General features: G+C 32.3%; 4 protein-coding genes across 5 annotated transcripts; 2 read left to right on the top strand and 2 right to left on the bottom strand.

Annotated features, from left to right (window-relative positions):
• Positions 1–702: 702 nt before the first annotated feature.
• On the top strand, positions 703–4,820 carry LOC102582412 (plastoglobulin-1, chloroplastic). The gene is made up of 3 exons (XM_006352835.2): positions 703–1,455; positions 3,784–3,979; positions 4,223–4,820. Exons 1-3 carry the CDS (start codon positions 725–727, stop codon positions 4,529–4,531), a joined length of 1,236 nt encoding a protein of 411 aa, XP_006352897.1. The 5' UTR covers positions 703–724; the 3' UTR covers positions 4,532–4,820.
• Positions 4,821–9,858: 5,038 nt separating this feature from the next.
• On the top strand, positions 9,859–11,968 carry LOC102582093 (probable calcium-binding protein CML18). 2 transcript variants are annotated; one of them, XM_015311112.1, is made up of 2 exons: positions 9,859–10,732; positions 11,691–11,968. In XM_015311112.1, the coding sequence occupies exon 1, from the start codon at positions 10,223–10,225 to the stop codon at positions 10,712–10,714; it is 492 nt and encodes a 163-aa protein (XP_015166598.1). In that variant the 5' UTR covers positions 9,859–10,222; the 3' UTR covers positions 10,715–10,732; positions 11,691–11,968. The 2 variants fall into 2 exon arrangements, with proteins under 2 accessions (XP_015166598.1, XP_006352896.1); XM_006352834.2 differs by having other exon boundaries at positions 9,860–10,732; positions 11,694–11,968.
• A 3,983-nt stretch (positions 11,969–15,951) lies between these two features.
• On the bottom strand, positions 15,952–16,797 carry LOC102602072 (mitogen-activated protein kinase kinase kinase 3-like). Its single transcript, XM_006352889.1, has one exon. It carries the CDS (start codon positions 16,795–16,797, stop codon positions 15,952–15,954), a length of 846 nt encoding a protein of 281 aa, XP_006352951.1.
• Positions 16,798–18,590: 1,793 nt separating this feature from the next.
• On the bottom strand, positions 18,591–22,249 carry LOC102581770 (uncharacterized). Its single transcript, XM_006352833.2, has 2 exons — positions 21,948–22,249; positions 18,591–19,354 (listed from the first exon to the last, which is right to left on the bottom strand). Exons 1-2 carry the CDS (start codon positions 22,076–22,078, stop codon positions 18,889–18,891), a joined length of 597 nt encoding a protein of 198 aa, XP_006352895.1. The 5' UTR covers positions 22,079–22,249; the 3' UTR covers positions 18,591–18,888.
• Between the last annotated feature and the right edge of the window lie 2,631 nt (positions 22,250–24,880).

Genomic DNA, 24,880 nt, shown 5'->3' with positions numbered 1-24,880 from the left:
TGGTAAAAAATTTAAAAATTGAAATTAAAAATAATTTTTAAAAATAATTTTTAATATTTTTTTGGGAGGGAATGGGGTTAGGGGGTGGGGTAGTGGTGAAGGTGGGGTAAAAAAATTGAATCTAAAAATAAGCTTCAATTTTTTATTTTTTTTGGGGGATGGTTGGGGGGGTTGGTTTGAGGGTAGGGACAAAATAAATTGATTTTTTCAACAAAAAAGTAATTGTAATTTGAAGTTGGAAGAGAGTTTTGGAAAATGTTTTCCTTAAAATTTGAAGGAAAGTCATTTTCCTTAAATTTGAGGACAATTAGTTGATTTGAAAAACATTTTCCGAAACATTTAACCCAACCAAACATGAGAAAATTGGAAAACATTTTCCGGAAAATGTTTTCCAATTTTCTCATGTTTGGTTGGGTTAAATGTTTTGGAAAATGTTTTCCAATTTTCTCATGTTTGGTTGGGTTAAATGTTTTGGAAAATGTTTTCCAATTTTCTCATGTTTGGTTGGGTTAAAAAAAAACATTTTCCTTAATACCAAACACACCCTATAAAATTATCCATAAAATAAACAAATATTGTTGGACATCTATTTTTATATAGTGTACAAGTATTATTGGACGGATGGAGTACAATTTAATGCTCACTTTCCAAAACCATATGTCAAAATACCAATTTCTAGCAACAATCCAAAACTCAAATATCAAAAAATAAAAATAAAATCAGCATGACATGTGTCCCTCCTGACAACAAAAATTACACAAATTTTGTGAAGGAGAATTTAATTCAAAACAAAGTAAAACGTGCCAAATCCATCTCCACCATCTATATAACCGCCGGTCTCAAATCACAGTCGACAACCACCGCTTCCGCCGCCATTTCCACGGTTTCACCGCCGCAGGACGTCCATTTCCAAAAGCAATTAAATATGTCCACTCTCTACAATCCTCTAATTTTCACCATTAAAAACCCAAAAGTCACCCTTAAACCTCACACTTCTCTTCCTTCTTCAGTTCCGACTTCTAGGCTTCGAAAATTTCCCAATTTCTCAGTTCAATCCTCCATTTCCTCATCCAATGACCCGGAAAAACCGACCTTTATTACACCGGACAATGATAAAGCTGACGATAAAACAGTGGAGTTCGTGGATGAATGGGGAGAGAAGTCGGAGCCGGAACCCGGACCGGTTACGAAGTTAGCGGATTCGGATCCTCCGAAGTATGAGGATGAGTGGGGTAATGGAAGTCCCGGAGTTGACGGGAGTGTTGGAGAGGACGAGAAGCTTCTAGAGCTGAAAAGGTGCTTGGTGGATACAGTTTATGGGACGGATTTCGGATTTCGGGCTTCATCGGAGATTCGGGCCGAGGCATTGGAGTTCGTTTCTCAGTTGGAGGCAGCCAATCCTACTCCAGCACCAACTGAGTCTCCTGAGTTGCTTGATGGGAACTGGCTTTTAGTGTGAGTTTTTGCTTCATTACTTGATTATTCAGTTACTTCTTTTACTTTAATTCCTCCATTTATTACGTTTTTTGTTGTTTTAATATGAAATTAGCTGAGTTTTGATACTTTCCGTAAGCATGCTGGCTTTGGTTCATCGAAAAATGGGTGGTTTACAGGACAACCCAAATAACATTTTCTAATAAACTGATATTGATCTCATGGGGCTTATATTTAAGGGTAATTGATAGTTTCAGATAGTCAAATTGACTTTGATTTCATTCTCTATGGGATAAGGCATTGATGGAATGGGTAGTGGTATGCTTATCTTGAGCATTGACACCACAGAGCAAGTTGCTCTCCCCCAATTCTAGGTGCATGATAGATGTTAACCGTACAATGTAGGCATTGCACCCAAAGCAGTAGCTAGAACTTTATAGTGGGAGTTCACTATGCAAGATTGGTGCATCATAACAGTTTTAAGAGGGAGCTCGAGATTGGCCTCTAAATAAGCACCTTATGAGGTGAGCCGTTAGCCGGTTACTTGTCAATATGCTTGCATTCGTCTGTATCCTCCAGTTGTTACCAACCATGGTTAAAGACCATATATTCTTTGGTTCGTCCTGTAATAACATGCTTTGGATTTCTGAGAATTCCATAACTAATTAGCCTGGTAATCTGGGAATAGGATGAACCAATGCTTCTTATATTATTTTAATCTTGATGTGATGTCTTTTCAACTAAGTATTGCACTTTCTGCACATTGCAAACTACCATTAATCTAAACAATGTCTGCAAACTCTAATGTGAAATATATTTTACTTTTCTTCTTACCCTTTTGGCTAGTCAAACTAGAATCTATTCAAGAGCGCAACAAGTATTCATCGAAAAATTGTAGTAGTAACTGGAGCTTGAGTTCATGATTCATATTCATTCTATGGTTTTCCCATTGGGATTTAAAGCCTCCTGGTTGCTGCTTCTATCTTGGGAGGAAAGTTTCACTTAGCTTTGCTCCTGTTTGAGAGTTCACTTCAACAACTAATGATCATGTTATCACTTTATCTGTCATTAAGATGTTCTTTGGCTAGCATTCACTCCCTTGTAAAGTTGAATATGTTTCATTTTCTACTCATATCCATTTCTGGTCTTATACCATAACAAACAAGTTAGGTTCAAACTTACAACATGTTGTACTGAGTTATTAACCCCGCATAAAGCATGAAACCTAACCAATTAGAGCATTGGTTGCATAATATCACCTTTGATTTATCATGTTGTTACTTAATAGATTGACATGCCTGCATTTTTTGGAGCTTTCTTTTCGAAGCAGGTTCTGAAAGGAACCAGCAGTCTGCCCCTGCATAATCTCCATCCTGCCAAAGAAAAATATTGAACTTTGCCATCTATAGTTCCCAAATTTCTTCTCATTTTAATCAACTTCATTGAACTATAGGGAAGGGTTTTAACTATCTTCCTGTGAAAAGGGGGATTATCTTAACGTATAGTTGTTTGTTTTCATTGTTATCGTAACTCTTATGTAATGATTGTTGTTGTTATTATTATTTCCCTGGTTTTACTGGGAAAGTCGAGTTTTACTAAGTACTGGAATTTTAAATGCTTGGAAGTGGTGATAGACTGTTTTTAATAGTTTTGAAGTACAATTTTATAGGATTAGATATGAACTTAAGATCGATGACATTTACTATCTTGGTTCACATATCACAGAAGAAAACCTAAATGCTGAAGATATGCCTTTTAAAGCTATATTTATAGTTGATGTCCTGTTAAGGGTTTATTCGTCTATAATATAGAGTAGGAAAATGGCATTGAGGCATAAACGTTGATGATACTTTGTTGTGTGCTATGTATTATTAAAAGTTTATTTCTTCATAAGTTTCTTTCTAAAGATTTTTGGTTGAACACATCAACACCACCTTATACCTTGCCAGTAAATTTCATTTGGACGCTCGAAGTATGGTGTGTTTCAATTGGGCACCTGAATACATGATTAAGTATTCCTGTTAGACTCTTCCGATTCAAAATTTTGAAGAAAGCTTTTGCGAGTGTTCTCAAGCTTCTATTACATACATAAGTCAACTACCTAAAATATGTCATCTCCTTTACTTAGACACAGTAGTCTCAATAAGCCATCAGGCCTAATCAATGTCGATGTATATGATTAAAGGGATAATTTTGTAACTTAGCCCAAACTTAAGGGACAATTTTGGGCTTTTCCTCCTGAACAATGCAACATTTTGTTGTGAAATTTCATGCAGAAACTGATTTGAAGTAAATGATAAGTGATGTATTTGCAGCAAATAATCTTATTTTTCTTCCTCAATCTGTCAGGTTCACTGCATTTTCTGAGTTGTTACCTCTTCTTGCTGTGGGCAACATTCCTCTGTTGAAGGTAGAAAAGATTAGCCAAGACGTAAATACAAACAGCTTGACTATAGAGAATGCGACTACATTATCAAGCCCTGTAGCCACCTTGTCCTTTAGTGCTACTGCCACTTTTGAAGTTCGAAGCCCCTCTAGAATACAGGTACCCTTGTTGACTCCATTCTAATTTCTTTAGAAAGGTACTTGCAGCAATATTCTGAACAAAGAGAAAAAAATGAGTTAGTGGTTCAGCCAAATGTTAGTTTGGAATTCAGAAACTAATTATGCAAGATATTGGGAAATTGTAGATGGGGATTATAGTTTTCTTGGTTAACTTCTGTAGAGTATGTTGGGAGATTCTTACATTTTCCTTCTGCATTTGGCTGACAACTGCTTACTTTTGTAGGTTGAATTTAAGGAAGGGAATTTTAAGCCTCCAGAAATAAAATCAAACATAGATCTGCCGGAAACTGTGGATTTGTTTGGGCAAAAGATAAGTCTCTCTCCAGTACAGCAATCTCTAGGTCCTCTAGAAAACGCTGTGGCAGGTATAGCACGAACTATTTCTGGTCAGCCTCCTCTCAAGATCCCAATTCCAGGTGAAAGGACAAAATCTTGGCTTCTCACAACCTACCTTGATAAGGATATGCGGATCTCCAGAGGCGATGGTGGGCTTTTTGTGCTTGTTAAGGAAGGGAGTTCTCTTCTATATTAGTAGAGGTACCCATCATCCTATATTGTGATTTACAGATGCCTTAGGAACTGCGGTGGTATCTACTGCTACGTCAATTTATTGTGGGATGTAGAATTTAACACTCCTTAGCTGTAAATTGGGACACTCTTTTAGGACTTGAGTACTTCCACTGAATTATCTCAGGATCAAGCTGTGAGATTAGTACTAGTCGAAGTGTCTCTGCTCAAATAAAATGTGAAATAGCTTTGCATTTTCCTATGTAGTAAGATGACGATTTCTTGTTATGAGTATTTAATCATTTGGGGGTCAATCATCAGTAATTTCAGCTTATCTGGAAAGAAAAAAACCTAACAATTACGTTTAATCTAGACTTAGCTAATTCTAATTTGGCAGCAACCCATATACACCATAACTACCCATGAAGATATCCTTCTCACTTGTTTTAGAGAAGACTGCAATATTGGTTCCCTTTCATATTACCATCTCAACTTCCACTTACCAGTACTAGGCAACCAAATAATTTTATTATAGAGATTTATTTGTGATCGAAGTGACTTGATTGTATAAATATCTTTTACGACGTTAAGTACTGTGCTGGTAAACTGAGTCTAAGATGTGTGTGGCACACCACACTTTTTCTTTTAGGTAGATGGAGTGGTTCATTAATGCAGAGTTAGCCTTGGAAGTCTTCTTGATGAAAGTTGAACTTTTCTTTGTCCCAAAATTTATTTATGATAGTAATAATTGAAATGGTTCTAGACTTTCTCCAAGTCAACAGTAGTGCTTTAGCAACCAAGTCAAAATTGAAGACTTTTATTTTTCACCAAAAGCTTTCTAAGAATGGGTTGTTCAAAGAAAACATGAGCATCTCCAGTCAACTACAAAATCCTTTTAAGTCTTGTTTATACTTGTGGATTTGAAATTTGACAAATTCACTAAAATGTTCAACCATGCTCCCTTTGGATTTTTTCTTGTTTTGCTATCAGATTATAATTGTTTTATTCGTAATAAATAAGTTAAAAACAATTAGAATAACATATCCACTGTAATCTCACGAGTGTGAGGTTAAAAACAATTGTTACAAAAAGTAATAAAAATTAGGAAAATAATTATAATATGGATAACTTCAAAAGAGGTTAATGTGATGAACCCAAACATGGAGGCTATTTTGAAATTATTCCTAAACTTAATGATTTGTTCATTCAATAGTAGATTAATTAGGCACAGTTTATTTTTTTGGAGAAATAAGTGATTCTTTTGTCAGGTTATATTTTCCAAGATCTAAATGATAATACAGGAAAACTGCCTCCGTGTTGATATAATAAAAAGTATTTAAGAACATTTCTAAGGGTTATCGATAATTGACAGCTTTTATAATTAGTGGATTAGTGATCTGTTTTTTTTTTAATCGAACAGCTCTTTTGGCAGCTGCATTATGGAGACCTTAATTTGTTTTTAGAATAATTAAGAAAAAATGAATTAATTAGTAAGTCGCACATCACAATTATATGCCATAGCATTAGTTAGTAGCTTCATTTCACATAATTTAGTCAATCTCACCCCACACCACCCAGCTAATACCAACCTTCCAAAAGGTCCCTTAGTATTAACATAATTCTTTTCGTGAAATGTGTTGGAATGGTTCAGATCTCTCTATCAATAATCAGTATGGAGTTCGAGCGTTCTGAAAATGGAAAAAATTATGTTGTGAGTGTTGCTATAATGCAAATCCGAATTGACTCATATCCCAATGAACCTAAATGAAAACAAAAAGGGTAAAGTTCCAATCAAAAGCTACCAAGAATCATAAAGTAAAAGGAAAAATTCTTTTGGCCAAAATGGTATTTTACCTATGTTATTTTACCTTTTAAAACATTTTTATCCTTTTAATTTTAATACATTTTAACTAAAAAATGGAAAAAAGATCAGTTTATTTTAAAATAAAAAAGATATTCTAGTTTTTTAAAATTTCTGGCTAAATTCTGACCAAATTTTCTGATCATTTAACATTTATTCAAAGTAAAATTATTGTCAACAACTCAATATACTAAATTCAGAATTATTGAATGCTTACTCACAAACTACCAAATGTCCTACCAGCAGGCTCGCTCTTTGAAAATTCAATTCAAATAGGAAAAGCCAACCGGCCAATACAAGCCAAAAAACACAAATTTTATTGCAGTCCCCACGAAAATGTCGCTGGATTCTTCTAAATTACCTATTTGCTCCGTCTCAATTTATGTTATATTATTTAAATTTTGACTCAGCATAAAGTTTTTTTTTTTTTTAAAAAAAGATTTTTAAGATTTGAACACATTTTTTTGACTATTTGTGTGTCTATAAATAATTCATTAAGGGTAAAAGATAACTTATATAATAAAATCCTTTTCAATTATAAAAAAGTGACAATTTACTTGAGACGGATTTTAGCAGACCTTGATACCAGAAGATTATATATACATCGATTGCTTATATATATATTTTATAAATTAATTGACCGAATTATATATTGATAAATATCTTATCTTTAATTATATATTGACTTCTCCTTTCATAATTAAACTTGTCATTGACCTTGCGGATAATCTTTCATCATAACTTTTCGATCATTTGTGAAAAACGTTGAGCGTTGTTTCTTCAAATTATTTGATAGAAAAACACATCATCATCAACCATGGGCGCTAAGGCCGTAAGGGTTCATCTAAACCTCACACTCTAAAAAATTATATAGTATATTTAAGATTAAAATTAATATTTTTGTATGTGTAAAATATATACATGTTGAATTTGTGTAACTTTTAAAAAAAAATCTTGAATATGGGAAATTCTGAGTTAGCCAGTCGGCACTATCACAATCTATTTTTTGTTTGTTGTCATAAATAAAATATTGAAAAGCCAAAACAGGCCCACACGACATGGGGAATCTGCCATGCCAATCACAAAAAAGTAGTACTAGTAATTACAATAAGAAATCTAGGCTGAAAAAACAAAAAGAGAAGAAATTAATATTTTATGTCTTAAAATATTTACGGTCCTTATCAAAAATATATACTCCTACTAGTTACTTCCATAGTTTGCTTTTGCTGGTTTAATATTTTAAAAAAATATCTTATTTATTTTTACTTGTAAATTTTATCATGTCGAGAAAAATATTCATTTTTCAATATTAATTACTTATTTTTTGAAATCATTTTTCAAGATTTAAGATTATACATCAATTAATGCGAGTATTACAGTAAAATACTTATATTTATTTTATCAAGAAACGTGTGAAGTTCAAGTTACAAGTAAAAGTAAATGGATGGACTATATTAAAAGTTTAAGATAAACTTATTATTTTTATTACTCGTAATTATTTTTTAAGACTGCAAATACTTTATTATTAGTTATGACAAATAAATAGAGTGAATATTCAGTGAGGAAAAGAATTTATTCTAAGACATAAATATGGGTAAAAATAGGTAAACTTTCATTTTAATTATTTCTTTAATTTCATATAAGTGACACACCTTAAGAATATGTAGATATGCGATCTCTTAGCATATTTTGTTATCTCATTTATTGATTGTGATTTAATTTACTCATTCGGTAAGATTGTATAATTAAAAAAATTGTAAGAGTTTTCACAACTCAAAGAATATTCATATTTATGAGGAGTAAAATATAACTTAAAAATCTAAATTGTATATCCAAATAAAATTTCAACTTAATTTAATTTTATATTTTAATTTTAAATTATGATTTTATATTCCATGTTCAAATGATATCAAGTAAGAAGGATGGAAAAAGGAGTATATATATGGAAAAATGTAAAAGAGAGTAGTTTTATGCGAATTATTAGTTGGAGAACTTTTGCAAATAACCACTATAATAAATTTAATTATGCTTCATAGTTATAGTTTTGCATATTTACAGGTTGTAGCTACAGCTTAAGCTGCTCCGTTTGTATAATTCGCAGATTTGTATAATTCGTGGGTACATTTGTATAATTCAGTTACTTTTGTATAAACTCGAAATAGCAAATTTATACAATTATAAACATCTGAAGTATAAATAGTTATACAAAATTACATTATACAAAAGTTATACAAATTCCAAATTATACAAACGTGTGACTTATACAAAACTAAAAAGCTGAACCGCGTAACTATAGCTAAAAGTAGGTCGTGAATTGTAATTATGACAAACTATAACTATCTTAACTGATTAACTAGTATATGTTTGCTTATATGCGTAATTTTCCCTTATTAGTTTCATTCCTGAATTATTGAAATTATTAAATACGCCCTTTAACTTGACTAATCGAACTTAACTGCGCTCTCAATCTTGCAACATAAGTGATATACACCCCTAAATTCTCGCTAAGTTAAGAAGTATTTTCAACAATTCTCTTATCTTTTTATTAAGAGGATCATGATCCTACAAGAGTTTGAGACACTTGATATGTCATGTGGTATATCGATAATTTATCTAAATTTAATTAGTCAAATGATATTTTTAAGATTATCAATAATTTGAAACGAAATTAATAATTTGTATCAAATTTTCGATATTTCTCCTCTCTTAAAAAAGAAAAGAAAAAAAAGAGAGGGTTGACAAAGTCATAACAACGACGTGCTTTTTCCTCACGAAACTCCCGCGTTTGGTGCCGCAACTTTTTGCCCCCCTCCCCCTACCAAACCCTTTTTTTTTCCCTTCTCAAGTCCATTCATTTCATGTTTCATCAATCATCATCATAATTTTATTTCTCCAAAAAAAATATTTTTTGTTTACTTAAATAAAAGAGGAATATTGACTATTGTATAAACTATATAAAGAAACCTTTTTTTTTCTTTTCTTTCTGCTTGTACAAAAGAAACTATACAATCTGAAAATTTGTCAAGTGTGTTCGTCTCATATGTTAATGTGTTTGCTTCTTTTAATAGAATATAATTATCAATTTAATGCAAGCAATTTATTAAGTCTAAATCCTCAATAGTATATTACTAGCATTAATCACCTTAGTACCTTAACAAAGTCTCATTGACAAAAATATTTTCATGCAATTGTCTACAACTACTATTGAGTAGCAATATTATTTGAGTCTAAAGTTTTGAGTTACAAATTTTAAAACAACGAGTAATTTTTTTTTTTTTAGGGTTGACTCTTGATAAATATCACAACTAATAACCTATAGCCTTTATTATAAAAAATATTTTTTAAAAATAGTTGTAACATTCTTCTTCATTATAGAATTTTTTTCATACTCAAAGCACAAAATCGAGACGTGGTTATGGGAAGAGGAGACCCCATCCCCTGGTCCCATTGGTTAGATAACTTTCTTACGTTGAAGGAAACCAACTCTGTTTAAAGAAACAATATAAAAAGTCTCTTCTATGAACAAATGACAATAATCATCTCCAATTCATTTGGGAGGAAGTTGTCATATTTTCTTTCAATATCAATCCTACAAATCTGTATAGCTTTTCCTTGTAATTCGACAAATTTGGTGTAGCCATTACCAAGTCCAAGAAAAATAGCTATTCGAAAGTGACACAAAATTGAGCAGAGAGTAGTCAAAAGGTCAGTAGAATAACAAGAGAAAGAGGACAGCACGAATAGCAGAAAAACGAGAGAACCCAGTTGGTTGGAAAAGGGTATCCATTGATATTGTTTTTCAAGAATAATTCAATCTGCAGATCAACTGTTTGATTTATTGCTTCACAGAGAAATATGAGCAATAAAGCACCTGTTAAGTTAGATGATGAGCAGTTGGCTGAACTGCGAGAAATTTTCCGTTCATTCGACAGAAATGATGATGGGAGTCTGACCCAACTCGAGCTTGGCGCGCTATTGAGGTCCCTTGGTTTAAAACCAAGTCCTGATCAGCTCGAAACTTTGATTCAAAAGGCGGATAAAAATGACAATGGCCTTGTTGAATTCTCGGAGTTTGTATCACTCGTTGCACCGGAACTTCTTCCAGCGAAGTCCCCTTACACGGAGGAACAATTGAAACAGCTATTTAAGATGTTTGATAGGGACGGAAATGGTTATATAACGGCTGCAGAATTGGCTCATTCTATGGCGAAGCTTGGACATGCTTTGACTGCTGAAGAACTTACTGGGATGATCAGAGAAGCTGATACTGATGGAGATGGCAGGATCAGCTATCAGGAATTCACTCAGGCGATTTCTTCGGCTGCTTTTGATAACTCTTGGGCTTGATATGTGAATCTCCTTTCGGTATATCTTGTCAATTTCTGTTCATCTAGTTTAGATATATATGTTTTGTATGTTAATGTACTTTTTGTTGTATGTTTTTTAGTTAGTTTACTTTCTGAGTTTCTCTGCGAATGTCAAGGTTATAGTTAAATGTGAATATTATTTCAAAGGATGCTTGCTGTATAGTTAATGGAATTTAAACTGATATACTCTCTTCTACCTGACTTTTTCTCCAATTAATTTGGCCCTATATTAAGTTTTACTGGATTCTGTCTTCTATGATCGAGTAACACATAAATTTTACCGGATGAATTTGGACTTTGAATGAACATGAAAAGGTGATCAAGTTGGATCCTGGATGTTATTTCTTTTACCTTAACCTTTGAATTTGTGAATAGAAAGAGAGAAATCTTTTTTAAAAAAATTCTTTCCTTTAACACGAATCAGTGAAATCACTGTTCCAGAAAACAAGGGGTCAAGACTATCTATCAGTAGTTTTAGTTATTGACTTATTTCACACAGTAATAGTTGAATTTATGATGAACTGCTGAGTTAACAGACGGTTGGCAGCCAATTTGTAATGGTTTTCGACGGGAGTTTACTTCACTAAGCAATTTTGTTACTCTTGCATTTTCTCTAAGCTCTCTTTGTTGTGAGCATGGGGTTAACCTTCTTCGTGTTTAGCATAACCACAAGTTAGAAAATTCATACTCTTCTTCCTAAGACCAACATAACTAAAATGGGACTAAGACATAGATATAATGGAAAGGACATTTTCTGGCAGCAGAAAAGGAATATGTATTGCAACGGTCTGGATGGTGGCATAGGTATAAGCATTCTTTGATTTTAACCTAATCACGAGCCAGGAAATGTATACTCTCCTTGTTAATATTAATGTTTCATTAAATGTTGTAGCGAGCAAACAGGAGAATAGATCGACTTATGTTCTGATCAAAGAATTTCAATTATCTACTTGTAGCAGGCCCCTATTCTTAGCAAAATAGTTGGAAATGAGCGTTGGCGCCAAATGAAGAAGAAGAAGAGGATTTAAGATGCAGAGTTGGTGTTGTCGTGTGCTTACATCTTAATGTATTACTTCTATCTGTGATGATGCAGCATTATCCTAGTTTAGCATCCGATAGAACGTTTCTTGCCAAGAGAGACTTTTTTTGTCATTCATTTTCCTTTATGATCTATCGTTGTACTTTCTTTAGAGTAAATAATATAGTTTGGGTGATAATTTGCAGTTTACATGAAGAGTAGTTTTTTCATACAAGGGTTTCATTAGACATAACAACGTTTTCTTCCCAGCATAACTAAGTTTAATTAAACAGAAAATAATTAAATCTAGATAGGAACAAGCAACTGTTTCACTATTATTAGAAAGATACGCAATATCCAAGTAGTATGACACAATTGTTTTGTAAAATAATAATACATAAGCAGCAGTCAATAAGTGCTTAATTACTGGAAGTGTGCATCCAAAAGGATTAACCCTTGTTGTTATACCGTGAGTTTCAGGCATCCAAATACATAATAAAGCTTGCTGAATAAATGGATGCTGGAGTAGCTGTTCCGGCGTCCATCTTCTTATATCAAACACTTGCGTAAAAAATCATTGACGATATCAGAAACATTACCCTGAATCATAGGGTATTCATTCATAATCTTGTGATTGTAAATCTCTAGTGTTGCGATAAATCCAAACTTGACTCCCAGTCATCATCTCTGCCACGGTGCAGCCAACGACCATATATCATAAGCTCTGCCATGAAAATCACAGGTCAAATTCTGGAGGCGCGTGAATTAAACTCCCTTGATTGCTCAACGTACTTCCAGTAATATATGCCACTCCTTTGGGAACTCTCAACGACAATCCAAAGTCAGCCAACTTCAACTTGTGCATCCCACCAGGTTCAGCATTATCGAAGACCAAAACATTAACAGGTTTAATATCACAAATGAATCCACCCTTTCTTATGCACATGTTGAATACCCTTTAAGAGTTGATATGGCATCTTTCTCTTTCCTCTCTTGTAATTGTTGATCAAATGAGGCCGGCTCTATGCTTAGAATGGTAAGCCATTGGCCTTAGGCCCAATGCCCAATTTTAGGAGGCCTCAATTTTTTACCAAGAATAAATTATGTGTTAATTTTTTTAAGAAAAAATATTTATTATTTATGATAAAAAGTACTCCATATATATATATTTTAAATTATTATTTTATTATTTTTAACCCCGTTCAAATAAAAGAAATCAAGAATATATTATTTTATTTTCTTATACTCTCCACTAATACTCACATTATTTTATTCTTTTTAACTCTTTTTACACTCTCTTCTTTAAATTTTTGATAAGTTAGAGTAATACTCTGTCAAAAATATGAATCAATAGTCGAAAAATGTTGAATAAAGTGAATTGTAAATTCTTTTTCCATTTCTTCTTAGATTTTCAAGCATTACAATAAGCATAGAAAATGTGGGATATACCAAATTATCAACTTCTTGAATCAAATTTATGGTTCTAACTCTTATATTTGTTTGAAATTTGTCAACTTATTACTTATAGAATTATGTTAACAATTCATATAATGATTGCCTGAGTAAAATGATGTTTTTCAACGTTGAATTGATAAAAATTTATCGAAAACTAATAATTGAAAAGGAAATCGAATAAATCATTTATAAAAAAAATATTAAGTAATACTTTGCATTTAAAAATGTAAGAAAAAATATTTTTTAAATAAATGCATGTGAAGTTTATTTCAATTTTAGGCCTTTAATTGAGATTTCGCTTTAGGCCTCGGATTGTGTTGAGCCGTTCCCTGATCAAATCATAGAGTGATCCACCAGATGCATATTCAAGAAACATATTGTAAGTTGGAATATTTCCACTGTCGATGCTAACGACTGCTCCAAAGAATTGAACACGTAAGGAGAACCTTTGAGAGTTGTCAAGATTTGTGGACTGAATTTGAACGACGAATATCAGCACATTTAATCGCAGCAACAGAAACACATAACGAAAAAGGATATACATCTTCACTGCATAATAGACTTCGTCGTAAGAGCCAGCACAAGTAAAGCTTCTGATCCATAATAATACAATCACTTTCTTCTCACAAATTTGTTATTAAATGATTGTGAAAAATAATAAAAGGATAGTTGCTTTTTATAGAATTTTTTTTTTCAATTCGATATGGAAAGGAGAAAGATATTATTGTTTGGTAACTTTTGCATTTACAAAACACTAAATCCATATTTGACAGGAAAGGGTAAATTCCTAAATCAAAATTCCGAGGGGCAAGACGGTATACACTTATTTGTATATAGTTTCAAAAAGGTCTTAAAAAATATTCTAAAAAAGTTTTTAAAAATGATTCTAAAAAAGTTTCTAAAAAATATTCTAATGAATAATCAGCGGAACATTATTGAGCTAAGTGCACCATGTTGAATGTGGATCCACCTTAAGGTTCTCTCTAATATTAATATTTAGAATGATAGAAATTGTATAATAATCGTATTCTTTTTAGTTAAATGTTATTAAATCATGTCTTATATAGTTAATTCATTTTAAATGGGTTGGATTTAGTATACATTGGATCCTAAATAGATCTAGTATTGATTTAAAATTTTAAAATATTTTTCCCTGAAAATTTATAGGTACCAGCACGCCGTTAAATTGATATTGAAAATAGTATATATGGTTAAACTGATCCAGAAAGTCAATATCATCACATTTAACAGCATCAACAGCATAAGTAGATAAGAAAGAAGAAGGATGGATGTTGACAGCATAATATACTTTTCCGAAAGATCCAACACCAAGAACGTGAAGCTTCTTCCATTGTTCCATAATAACTATTATTCCTAATACTAATTTGTAGTATAATAATTTGTGAATAATAACACAGGGGAAGCAACTGCTATTTTTATAGTAGATATCATCAATCATAAGTTTACCGTGTTTGTTTGTTTTGTGGTAACTTTTGTATTATTTTCTACTTTTTGTTTTTTGGTAAATTGTGTTTTTTTGGATACTTTACTAAAATGATGAATCCTAAATCGATGTGGGGAAGGATTTCTTATTGTTCTTTTTTGGTAACTTCCCATTTTCAAAAGACGAAATCCATATTTGACACGGGAAAGGATAATTTCCCGCTGTAATGGAAAACACTACCTACATATATGTAAATAATCCATCAAAATTTCAAATTTTGTGAAATATTTATACGTGATTATTTAAAAGTAAAAATAAAAGACAAGTATTTATAGGATATAAATATAATATACATATATTATATATTAATATTTGACAACCAATTCATAAATTGCTCATATTAAATCACAAGTGTGGAATAAAAGAATCAGATTTAATTGTTAGTTGACTTTTTATATTTAGTTAAGAGAATGTCCATATAATTATTATTTTTTAATTTTTTAAAATAAAAATTCGATTTCTGAAACCCTTACATCGAACACTGAACCGAAGAACCGAACTTTTAAAAAAATAACATCGACGCCGATCCGAATAACCAAATTAGTTTGGTTCGATTCGGTTTTCTGGTATTTATGCACACCCCGGGCATCACAGCACAACCCCACTCCCCACTTAACATTTGATTCTACTCTTTTCCTTAACAACCTCATTTTCAATTCTGTCAAAAAATTCTTTGCTTTAACACGAATCAGTGAGAACACCGTGTATGTATCAGTAGTTTTAGTTATTTGGCACAAAATAGTTGAATTTATGAATGAACTGCTGAGTTAACAGACAGTCGATAGTCAAAAAATAGTTGTTACTCTTGTGTTTTCTCTAAGCTCTCTTGGTTCAGCATATTTATACAGGATTCATATAACTAATCCTAACTATAATTGCCTTGAGACGTAGTTATAATTGTCGTGTGCTTACTTACATCTTAATGTATGATGATGCAACATTATCATAGTTTAGCATCCAATAGAACATTTCTTGCCAAGAGAAAGGCTTTTTGATCATTCATTTTCCTTTATGATCAATCGTGCTACTTTCTTTAGACTAAATAATATTGTTTGGGTGATAATTTGCAGTTCTTACATTAAGACTTAAGAGTAGCTGTCAATTCATGATTAATTATATATGACAAGGGTTTCATTAGACGTTTTCTTCCCAGCATAACTAAGTTTAATTAAACAGAAAGTAATTATTAAATCTAGATAGGAACAAGCAACTGTTTAATTAAACAGAAGTAATTATTTAGTCATCCAAGCATATAATAAGCTTGATGAATAAATGGATGTTGGAGTAGTTGTTCCGTCGTCCATCTTCTTAGAGGGTCCTTTATAAAACACTTGTACAAAAAATCTCTGGCATTCCCAGAAACAGAAGTCGGAATTATTGGGTCTCCATACATAATATTCCATTGCAAATCATTATTGTTGTGATAAATCCAAACTTGACACCCAGTCATCATCTCTGCCACAGTGCAACCTAGTGACCATATATCATAGGCTTTGCCAGGAAAACCACTGGTCAAAGATTCTGGGGGCGCGTAAGCTAGATCCCCTCGATTGTTCATCACAGTTCCAGTCGTATATGTCATTCCTTGAGCAATTTTCGATGACATTCCAAAGTCACTCAACTTCAAGTGCAACCCAATATGTTGAGCATATTTGAAAATCAAAACATTAGTAGGTTTAATATCACAATGAACCCACCCTGTATTATGAACGTCTTGAATACCCTTTAAGAGTTGATATGCAAAGTAACTTACTTGCTTTTCAGCCATACTTAATATTCCTCTTTTCGAATTGACGATCAAATCGTGCAGCGATCCATCAGATGCATATTCAAGATACAAATTGTAAGTTAAAATATTATTGTCGAGGCTTACGTCTGATCCAAAGAATTGAACCACGTGGGGTGAACCTTTGAGAGTTGTCAAGACTTGTGCTTCTTGTTGGAGTGAACTCGAACGACTAACATCAGCACATTTAATAGCAACAACATCATGAGCACATGACGAAAAAGGATCCATCTTCACTGCATAATAAACTTTGCCGAAACAGCCAGCACCAAGAACGTAAAGCTTCTTCCACTGATTCATAATAATATTTTCACTTTGTTCTCACTAATTTGTTATGGAATGATTGTGAAAAATATTAAAAGGGTAGTTGCTTTTTTATAAGAAAAAACTATCCAATATAGTTGATATGGAAAAATTGAAGGGTTAAGCGTGTTACCTTTGGTAACTTTCGGACAAATTCCATATTTGACATGGAAAGGATAAATTCCATATTTAAGTGTACCGTGGATAGGATATAAAGTGAAGAATAATCATACTCATATTCTTCTAGTTAAATGTTACTCCCTCTGTGATTTTTTTAGGTTTTTATGGTTCTTCAAAATAATTGAATTGTTTAAAGTTTAATAATTGAATTGAAATGTTTGAAACTTTTTTCATATTTGTCCTTTTCTTTAATGAAGTTTGATATTTTCTAGGAGATAAATTGCACTACTTACAGAGTTATATTTATGACTTTACAAAAAACAATGCTGAAAATTATGGTTTAAATATGTTTTTTGAATGTTTTTCTTAATATGTGTGCATTGTCTCACAAATTCAGATAATATTGTCTCCATCCCTATTTACTTGTCAAATTTTGACTTGATACACTTAAAATAATGATTGATATAATAAATTTACCATTATACCCCTATTAATTAATATAACTCAATGTTAATAAATTGGGGTTAATAAAAAAAAAAAAATTATTTTTCCTTTAATTGTCAAAAAAATTACAAGTAAATATGAAAATTTCAAAAAGTTTCTACAAAAGATTCTAATGAATAATCACAGCAACATTTTAAGTGCACCGGTGGTAAACGTTGATATGATAGAAAGTGAAGAATAATCATATCCTTCTAGTTTTTTTTTTAATTTTAACAATCCTTGGGGTCAGGGACTGAGCAACCCCAGACTTTAACATAAATAAAATAAAAGGGGACATAAGCCTAACCTTCGATGCTATGATGGTTCATAAGTCGACTAGCCTACTAAGGCCTATCAATTTATTCTCAATACTAGAAAATGAAACCTAATTATTGTGCACTTAGAAGAGAGGACTCCTCTCAATACAAAGACAGTAGAAAAGCATAAATAAGGGAGACTCTCCCCTGCGAGAAAAGAAAACAGCCTAACCAAAACTAGACCTCTTCAGTTTTCTTCTTCTGAAACTTGTCATTCTCATTTTGTCTAGGTTGAAGTAACCTCTAGTGTCATGAGGGAACTGATGTCTTAAATAATCAATTCATTTCAAGCGGGTTAGATTTAGGATAGGTTGGATCCTAAATAGATCTAGATATTGATTTTAATTTTTAAAGTATTTTCTCCTAAAAATTTACAAGTACCACATCATAAAATAGATACTCATATTATTCAAGCTACTAAGTTAAATTTAAAGAACATACACGTAATTATTCACTTATATATACTCTTAAAGAAAATGCAACTTGTTTTTATAATTATAAAAAAAATTAAAGCTCAAACTTTAAGAAGGTTTTTCCTCTATCCCAAAATACTTATCATGTTTCACTTTTCAAGAATCAATCTACTTAAACTTTAACTAATATTTTAAGATGCATTTTCCACCATATAAATATGAAAATAATTGTAACTTAATAGTATTTTTTATATATTTTTTGAATATCTGAATTTAAATTTCAAAATATTGAGTTAACTTAATTCAATTTAGCTCAAAAGATTAATCAAATGGACATTTGAGAAGGAAGAGTGCTTGCCATCCGAGAAACTCCCTCTTGCCTCCCTCTTTCATATCTCTTTTTATTATAAACTAATTTATGAACACACGTTTTGCATGTATATATCTTGTATAAGTGACAAAAAAATAACTTAGATACTATTTGTTATTGCATTAGAGGCTACAACAGAGTAGAAACAACACAACAATCAAGGTTGGTTGAGGCACACACAGGGCAGAATCTGAAACGAATGTACAATATTGACTGAAAAGTACTAGGTTCAGCCAAAAGAAAACAAAGAGCAAAAATTTGAAACCATTCTTTTCCATGACGGCACTGATCTAGTTAGCCTTTATTTGTGCCGGATATGCATCTTCTCCAGACGTCAGGTCCACTAGTGAAAAAGCCAAAAAGCAGCGACAAAGTAGTTAATGGATTAGCTTCGTTGAATCCACTGCAATATGTCCGGTCGGATCACTCCCTCAAAACCATGTTTCGTGTGATTCATGGGTTTGAAACTAGTAGGCAAAACAGTGTTGAACTGCCTGTATTGGATATTTGTTCCAGCTGGGCTTCTTGGTTTCATCATCATGGAAATGGTTGGGTACGCTTTCTGCCATGTGTTTCTAGCTGAGGTAAATAGATGCCTGCTGCTGGATTCCTTGTCCTTGCCAGCACCATATTTCTGGAAAGCTTCGGGCTTGGGGGAGTGAGATGAGTTCCTAAGCTGCTTAGTTGCACTGGTAATTGCATTGTTATCTGAGCCTCTAATATTAGCAGATGGTTTCATTTTGTCAAGCCATCGAAGGATCCAATTACCAAGGTTCCGACCAGCTTCAATATCTCTTTCCTGTACCTTGTGATGAACGGTCAGTGCCATATCAAATGCAGCTCGTGTTCGCCTGGAAAAGAAAGAAATATTTGAAAAACAATAATACAAGGATGAAGGAACAAGGCAATCAATATTGAACAGAAAAGATCATGAACTAGCAGCATCCAACAACAGGGAATAATCATCCTTAGGCTAATACCTTGAATATTTTCCAATCAACAGGTAAAAAAGGTTGAGAGAATGTGAAACTACTGTGTGTCGAAAGAGGACCAGTAAACATTAGACAGTAAACACTTCCACAATCTGATCTCACTACCGTAACAAGAAAATTGAGGAATTACGTACTAAATATACCATGGATCATATAAAGCTCAGCACAGATTCATATTCATGATAAACTTGAATGTGTACCCGCTTCACATCAAATACCTAATCAAATTTGCCAGAATTCATGTCATGGATATACTTCCTTGTATCAACACACATAATATTTACTTCCGGGACCTATATTATTGATTGTTGTCATAAAGAATATTCACTCTCAGCTCATCCTGCCGGCTTCAATGCTATATCCAGCCTCTTCTTCCTCCTCATATCAATAGTTGTTCAGGCGTGAACAAGAGAAATTACGCTTATATATTACTCAGAATCATTGTTTGAACATTATACTATTTCAACATGGCATAACATTAACAATGTGGTGAAGATGTGGTTAGTTTGGTCATATCAGTTGAGATATTTTGACATCTACTACCAACTCAGGACAGTCAACTAACTCATAGATTTTGATGAAGAGAATTATTGAAAGTCTTCTCTTCTAATTTTATTATCCTCATTTTCCTTAAACAGTAAAAGAATCCACTCTTTATCATTTATATATTTACTTTAAATTTCATGCTTATTGGTGTTCTCAGACATGCAATCAGCATCTCTATCCATATCCTTGCATCTTGAACATAAAGGCTTTGGCAAATCCAACACCTCAAAACACATAAATGATGTAATGTATGACCTAACGTGCCTACACAAATCCAGGAAATATAGGCCCAGTTTTGCATGTTAAACTGAAAAGTGCTCAACTCACCACCTACATGCATCATCAGCTCTAAAAGTATTTAACAAGCAACTGTTCTTGAGATATAAGACGAGCATATATTCCAGTCCCATTGCTTATAGAAAATTTAACGTTCACAAAATTCAAGGAACAAAAGAAAAGAGATGTACCTGTAACAATCTTATTCCAACAAGATTGTCAAATGTCGGGGAGTCCGAGAGATAAAACTGAGAAATGGGACATTAAATCCACCATTACCACTTACTAGAAGAGAATTCATTTTAAACACAAAAAGAAGTAATATCCAATCTAAGAGATCTCTGTTCAATAGTTAGGAACAGAACAATGGATCTGAAAATCCATATCAACAATATTCAAACAAATAAGAGCAACATCAAATTGTCGAAGCCGGAATAGCAAACGTTTGCCGTTTTATTTGAGAGAACAGCAACCATTGTCACTGAGAATGACTAAAAACAGAAAGATACATGGGAAGGGTATCATGTCAAAAAAGGTCATTTAGGAGAAAGAAGCATATAGTACTATAATCAAGAACCATTACGCTGAGCTAAAATAACAATAAAAAGTTGATGAAGATATAACTATAAGAAAATCACCAAGATCACATTTCCAGCTTAGACACCTATGGGAAGTTCTCCTCTTGACGGACTCCTCCAAGGAAAACTTTTCCATTTGCATTAGGAAGAAGTGGAAAATTTATCACCGAGTCCTATAGGAACTATGCCGAATACTAGAACATGAAACTGCATATGCATTCAAACTGGTCCCTGAAATTGGATGTCTGCCAAATACGCTGATAATTCATCCTAAGCTTCTCTCTTTTTTCCAAATATCGTCCTAAACTTCTTTTCACCTCCCGTCTATTATTTAGTGTCGCACTGTCACACCATAGAAAGCCGAGAGTAGTAACATTAGATGATCGCTTTTGTCGTTTCATTTGCTGACACATTACTCTCTCAATCAGTTTTATCCTAATACCTCCCAATTAGTTTTACCCTATTATTACTCTTCCAATGTCTCCCACTGTCCCACACTCTCTTTCTCTTGTGGTTCTCCCATTCCTGATAGCAAAGATATTGCCTCAAATTCAACTTTGTCTTTTACCCTTGCCTTTTTTCTCGTTCTTATCCTCTCTCCCGTTGTCTTTCTACCCTCCTCCTATCTCTCCTTTCTCCTTTCTATTAGCCTAGTTATTCAGTCATTAGATAAAATACAGAGACCATGTATATTAATGTCCCACAGTAACCTCTCTTGAGCCTCTTACTCTCCATTCTCCTCATTTACCTAAAAGCATGAGGACAATGACAATGGCAACCGCCGCAAACAGTCAAGTGCTATTGCTTATTGTATGATTAATTATGAAGCTGTTTCTCCAGATACTAATTTTTCACTTTCCTCTCTCTCAGACTTGCCCTGAAATTGAGTGTATACATTATCGAATCAATATCATATTGAATCAAAATGCTTGTCTCTATTTCCAGTCAACGGATTGATACATTATATAAGCTAAGAAAAACTAAACCTAATATTCACAAAAAAAAAGTATCATTAGAGATCAAAATCAGATCCAATTCAAATAACAAAATACCTTTGAGCGAAATCGCGAAGCCTGGGATACTTTGGACTAATAAGCTTACGCTGAATCCTCAAGAACAGCTTGTAAGTTCGCTTCAGACCCAAAAAATACGCCGTTCCTAATGTGATCTCCCATAGAACCATTTTCTATCTAGAACTTTCTTCTTCCTCTATCAGTCTCTTCTTCAGGAAAGAAGTTTTTCTTTTTTTCTTCTTCAAGTTTTATGAGAATATATGGCGTTTTCGTTTTCGTTTTCAACAAGGCAAGTTGAAATCGTCCCTTTCTGGATAGCCGCCAGAAAGTACCCGCAATTTCCCCTTCTGTCAGCTTTCTGCCTTGTTTCTCTAAATTTGGGCCCATTTTGGGCCACGGTAGACTGGATTTGACCCAACTATTATTTCCGTTCGAGAAAATTTCGTTGGACGGCCCATTTAACTTAGAATAACTTTCAAAAATGACTATAGATTAGACTTGATTAGAGGTCAATAGTTATAGTTTGCTTAATTATGATTCATAGCTACATGTTAGAAGGAGAAGAGAAGCAAACAAGATTGGGAGAGGAAGGATAGAGGCAAGAGAGAGGATGAATACGTGTTGTATGCATTGTTTCAAGTTGTATCGCGAAAACAATTGATTTGTATCAATGAATACAATTGTATCGAGTTGTATAAATATTGAAAGACAAATATAATTGTATCAAGTATATTTGTCCCTTGTGTGTTCACTTTGTATCAAGTGTATAAATGAATATAATTATATCAAGTGTATTTGTTCCATGTGTATTCAGTTTGTATTGATGTATTTGAGTGTATCTGCAATTGATTATAGATTTGTATCAATATAATCAAGTGTATTTTGTCTTTATTATACATTTATCATGTGGTGTATACTTTTTCAGAATATGATTGATACAATATTGTATCTATCCGTTGTTCAATATGAGGCATACTGAGAATTTGGGTATAAAATCAAAGAGGAGAAGAAAAAGAAGAGAGGTTTCCACCATCTTTCATGTGCTTTGTATCATTTTATATGGACAGATTAGATTATTATTCATTTTATGTTGACACAATAGTAATTCTTCCAAATTTAACTGAATTTTTTCATTTGTCACCGCTAATTGAAAGTAATCTTCGATCTTCATATTGTTCCAATTCTAAAAGCAATATAAGGCAAAGCGTCAGTTTATAAACACATACAAAAAGTTGACCACCTTAACAAACTTTTATTTAAGAAGTGTAAGAAAGCAAAGTTCACTTGCCCATTTTAATTCTTTTTAAATAGCTTTAGCTTCCACTTTAAGCAAGAAAATGGTCCTTCTCGTTCAAAGCCCGGTCAATTACTTGATACTGTAAAAGCAATTTTATGAACAAAATGGTTGAAAAGCAATTTTAGTACTTTTTCGTTCTTGAATTTGACATCAAAATTGAATTTTGATCGTGTTATTGGATTCCCATAACTAATGGTTAAAAAGTCCATGCAATTAATCTTACATTTTGACCTGTTAATAATTCAAAGGGTAATATAATAAAATTATATTTCTATTAATCGTTTTTTAAAAAGTGTGCAAAGTCAATATGGACAAATATTGTTTAACAGAAGGAGTATATGAAAAAAAATTTAAAAACATTTTATATGACAAATTGAAACTATCCGACCCTAAAATGAATATGGCACCTACTAGGTGGGGTATAAAAACATCTTTCCGAAAAGTAATTCCTCTTATTTCGCCGACTTATAAGCTAGTAAAGTGCACTACAAATGCTTGTTATTTCAAGAGATTGCAGATTTTAGAATAAATTTTCTTCTTATGTGATCTCTCTTCTTAAAGACTTGTATAGAGATATTAAATTTACGGTATTGATAATTAAATTATTATTAAATATAAAAAGATATTTTTTTATAAACTAAAAAGGAAAAAATATCAAATAAATTAACTTAAAACAACGTATTAATTTGTACGATTTTCATAAATATCGGGGACTAAAGTGTCTTTGCAATACGGAAGACATCTTTCCAACTGTGTTGCTAGAGTTACGGGTGTTTAGCGCAAATTATTAATCCCTCCATCTTATTTTATGTGATATTTTTTTTGATTTGACATGGTGTTTAAGAAAAAAAATAAAAAACTTTTACAATTTGTTGTCTAGAATATTTTTTAAATATTTGTGTGGTTGTAATTCATTTAATTAAGAATAAATTAAAAAAATTAAAATTAAATTATTACTAATTACAATAAAATAATATTCTTTTTTTGAAAAGAAAAAGGAAAAAATGTCAAATCAAATGAAAGGAAGAAAGTATATTATTTTGTTTTTGGCACAAGTGTATTCTCAAATTTAATGGCATTATTTGCTAATAAATCCCCTTACTAATTATTACTAAGCGACAAATTCCAATAAGAGAAAAGGGTCAAATATGTCCCTAAACTATTCGAAAAGGTCTAGATATATCCCGTTTAAAGTTTGGCTCACTCGTGTCCTCGCCGTTCAACTTTTCGTCTAGATATGCCCTTATGGGCGTTAAATGCCAAATGGAATTGCCACGTCATTTTTACATTACCACGTGACATTTATATTAAAGGGAAAAGGGTCAAATATGTCCCTAAACTATTCGAAAAGGTCTAGATATACCCCCCTTTTAAATAAACTACCCGACCCATTTTCAACAAAAAAAATTCGATAAATCCCGAAAATGAGTAATTGACTAATAAAAATAGGAAAAATATGAAAAAAATATAAAATATTAACGCCAAAAATTCACAAATAAATATAGTAACCTTAAATTCAACAATTTCAACAATTTTTTAAAATTTTTATTTTTTTCGATAAATCACGAAAATGTGTAATAGATTAATAAAAAAATATGAAAATGACTTTATGCTGAATTTTTAGGTTATATTTTTCATATTTTTTATTAATCAATTACTCATTTTCGAGATTTAT

Source organism: Solanum tuberosum, unplaced genomic scaffold (assembly GCF_000226075.1).
Source record: "Solanum tuberosum cultivar DM 1-3 516 R44 unplaced genomic scaffold, SolTub_3.0 scf00144, whole genome shotgun sequence".
Classification (NCBI taxonomy): Eukaryota; Viridiplantae; Streptophyta; class Magnoliopsida; order Solanales; family Solanaceae; genus Solanum; species Solanum tuberosum.
Note: the sequence above shows the minus strand (reverse complement) of the source record. Positions and strands in the feature narration are given on the sequence as shown.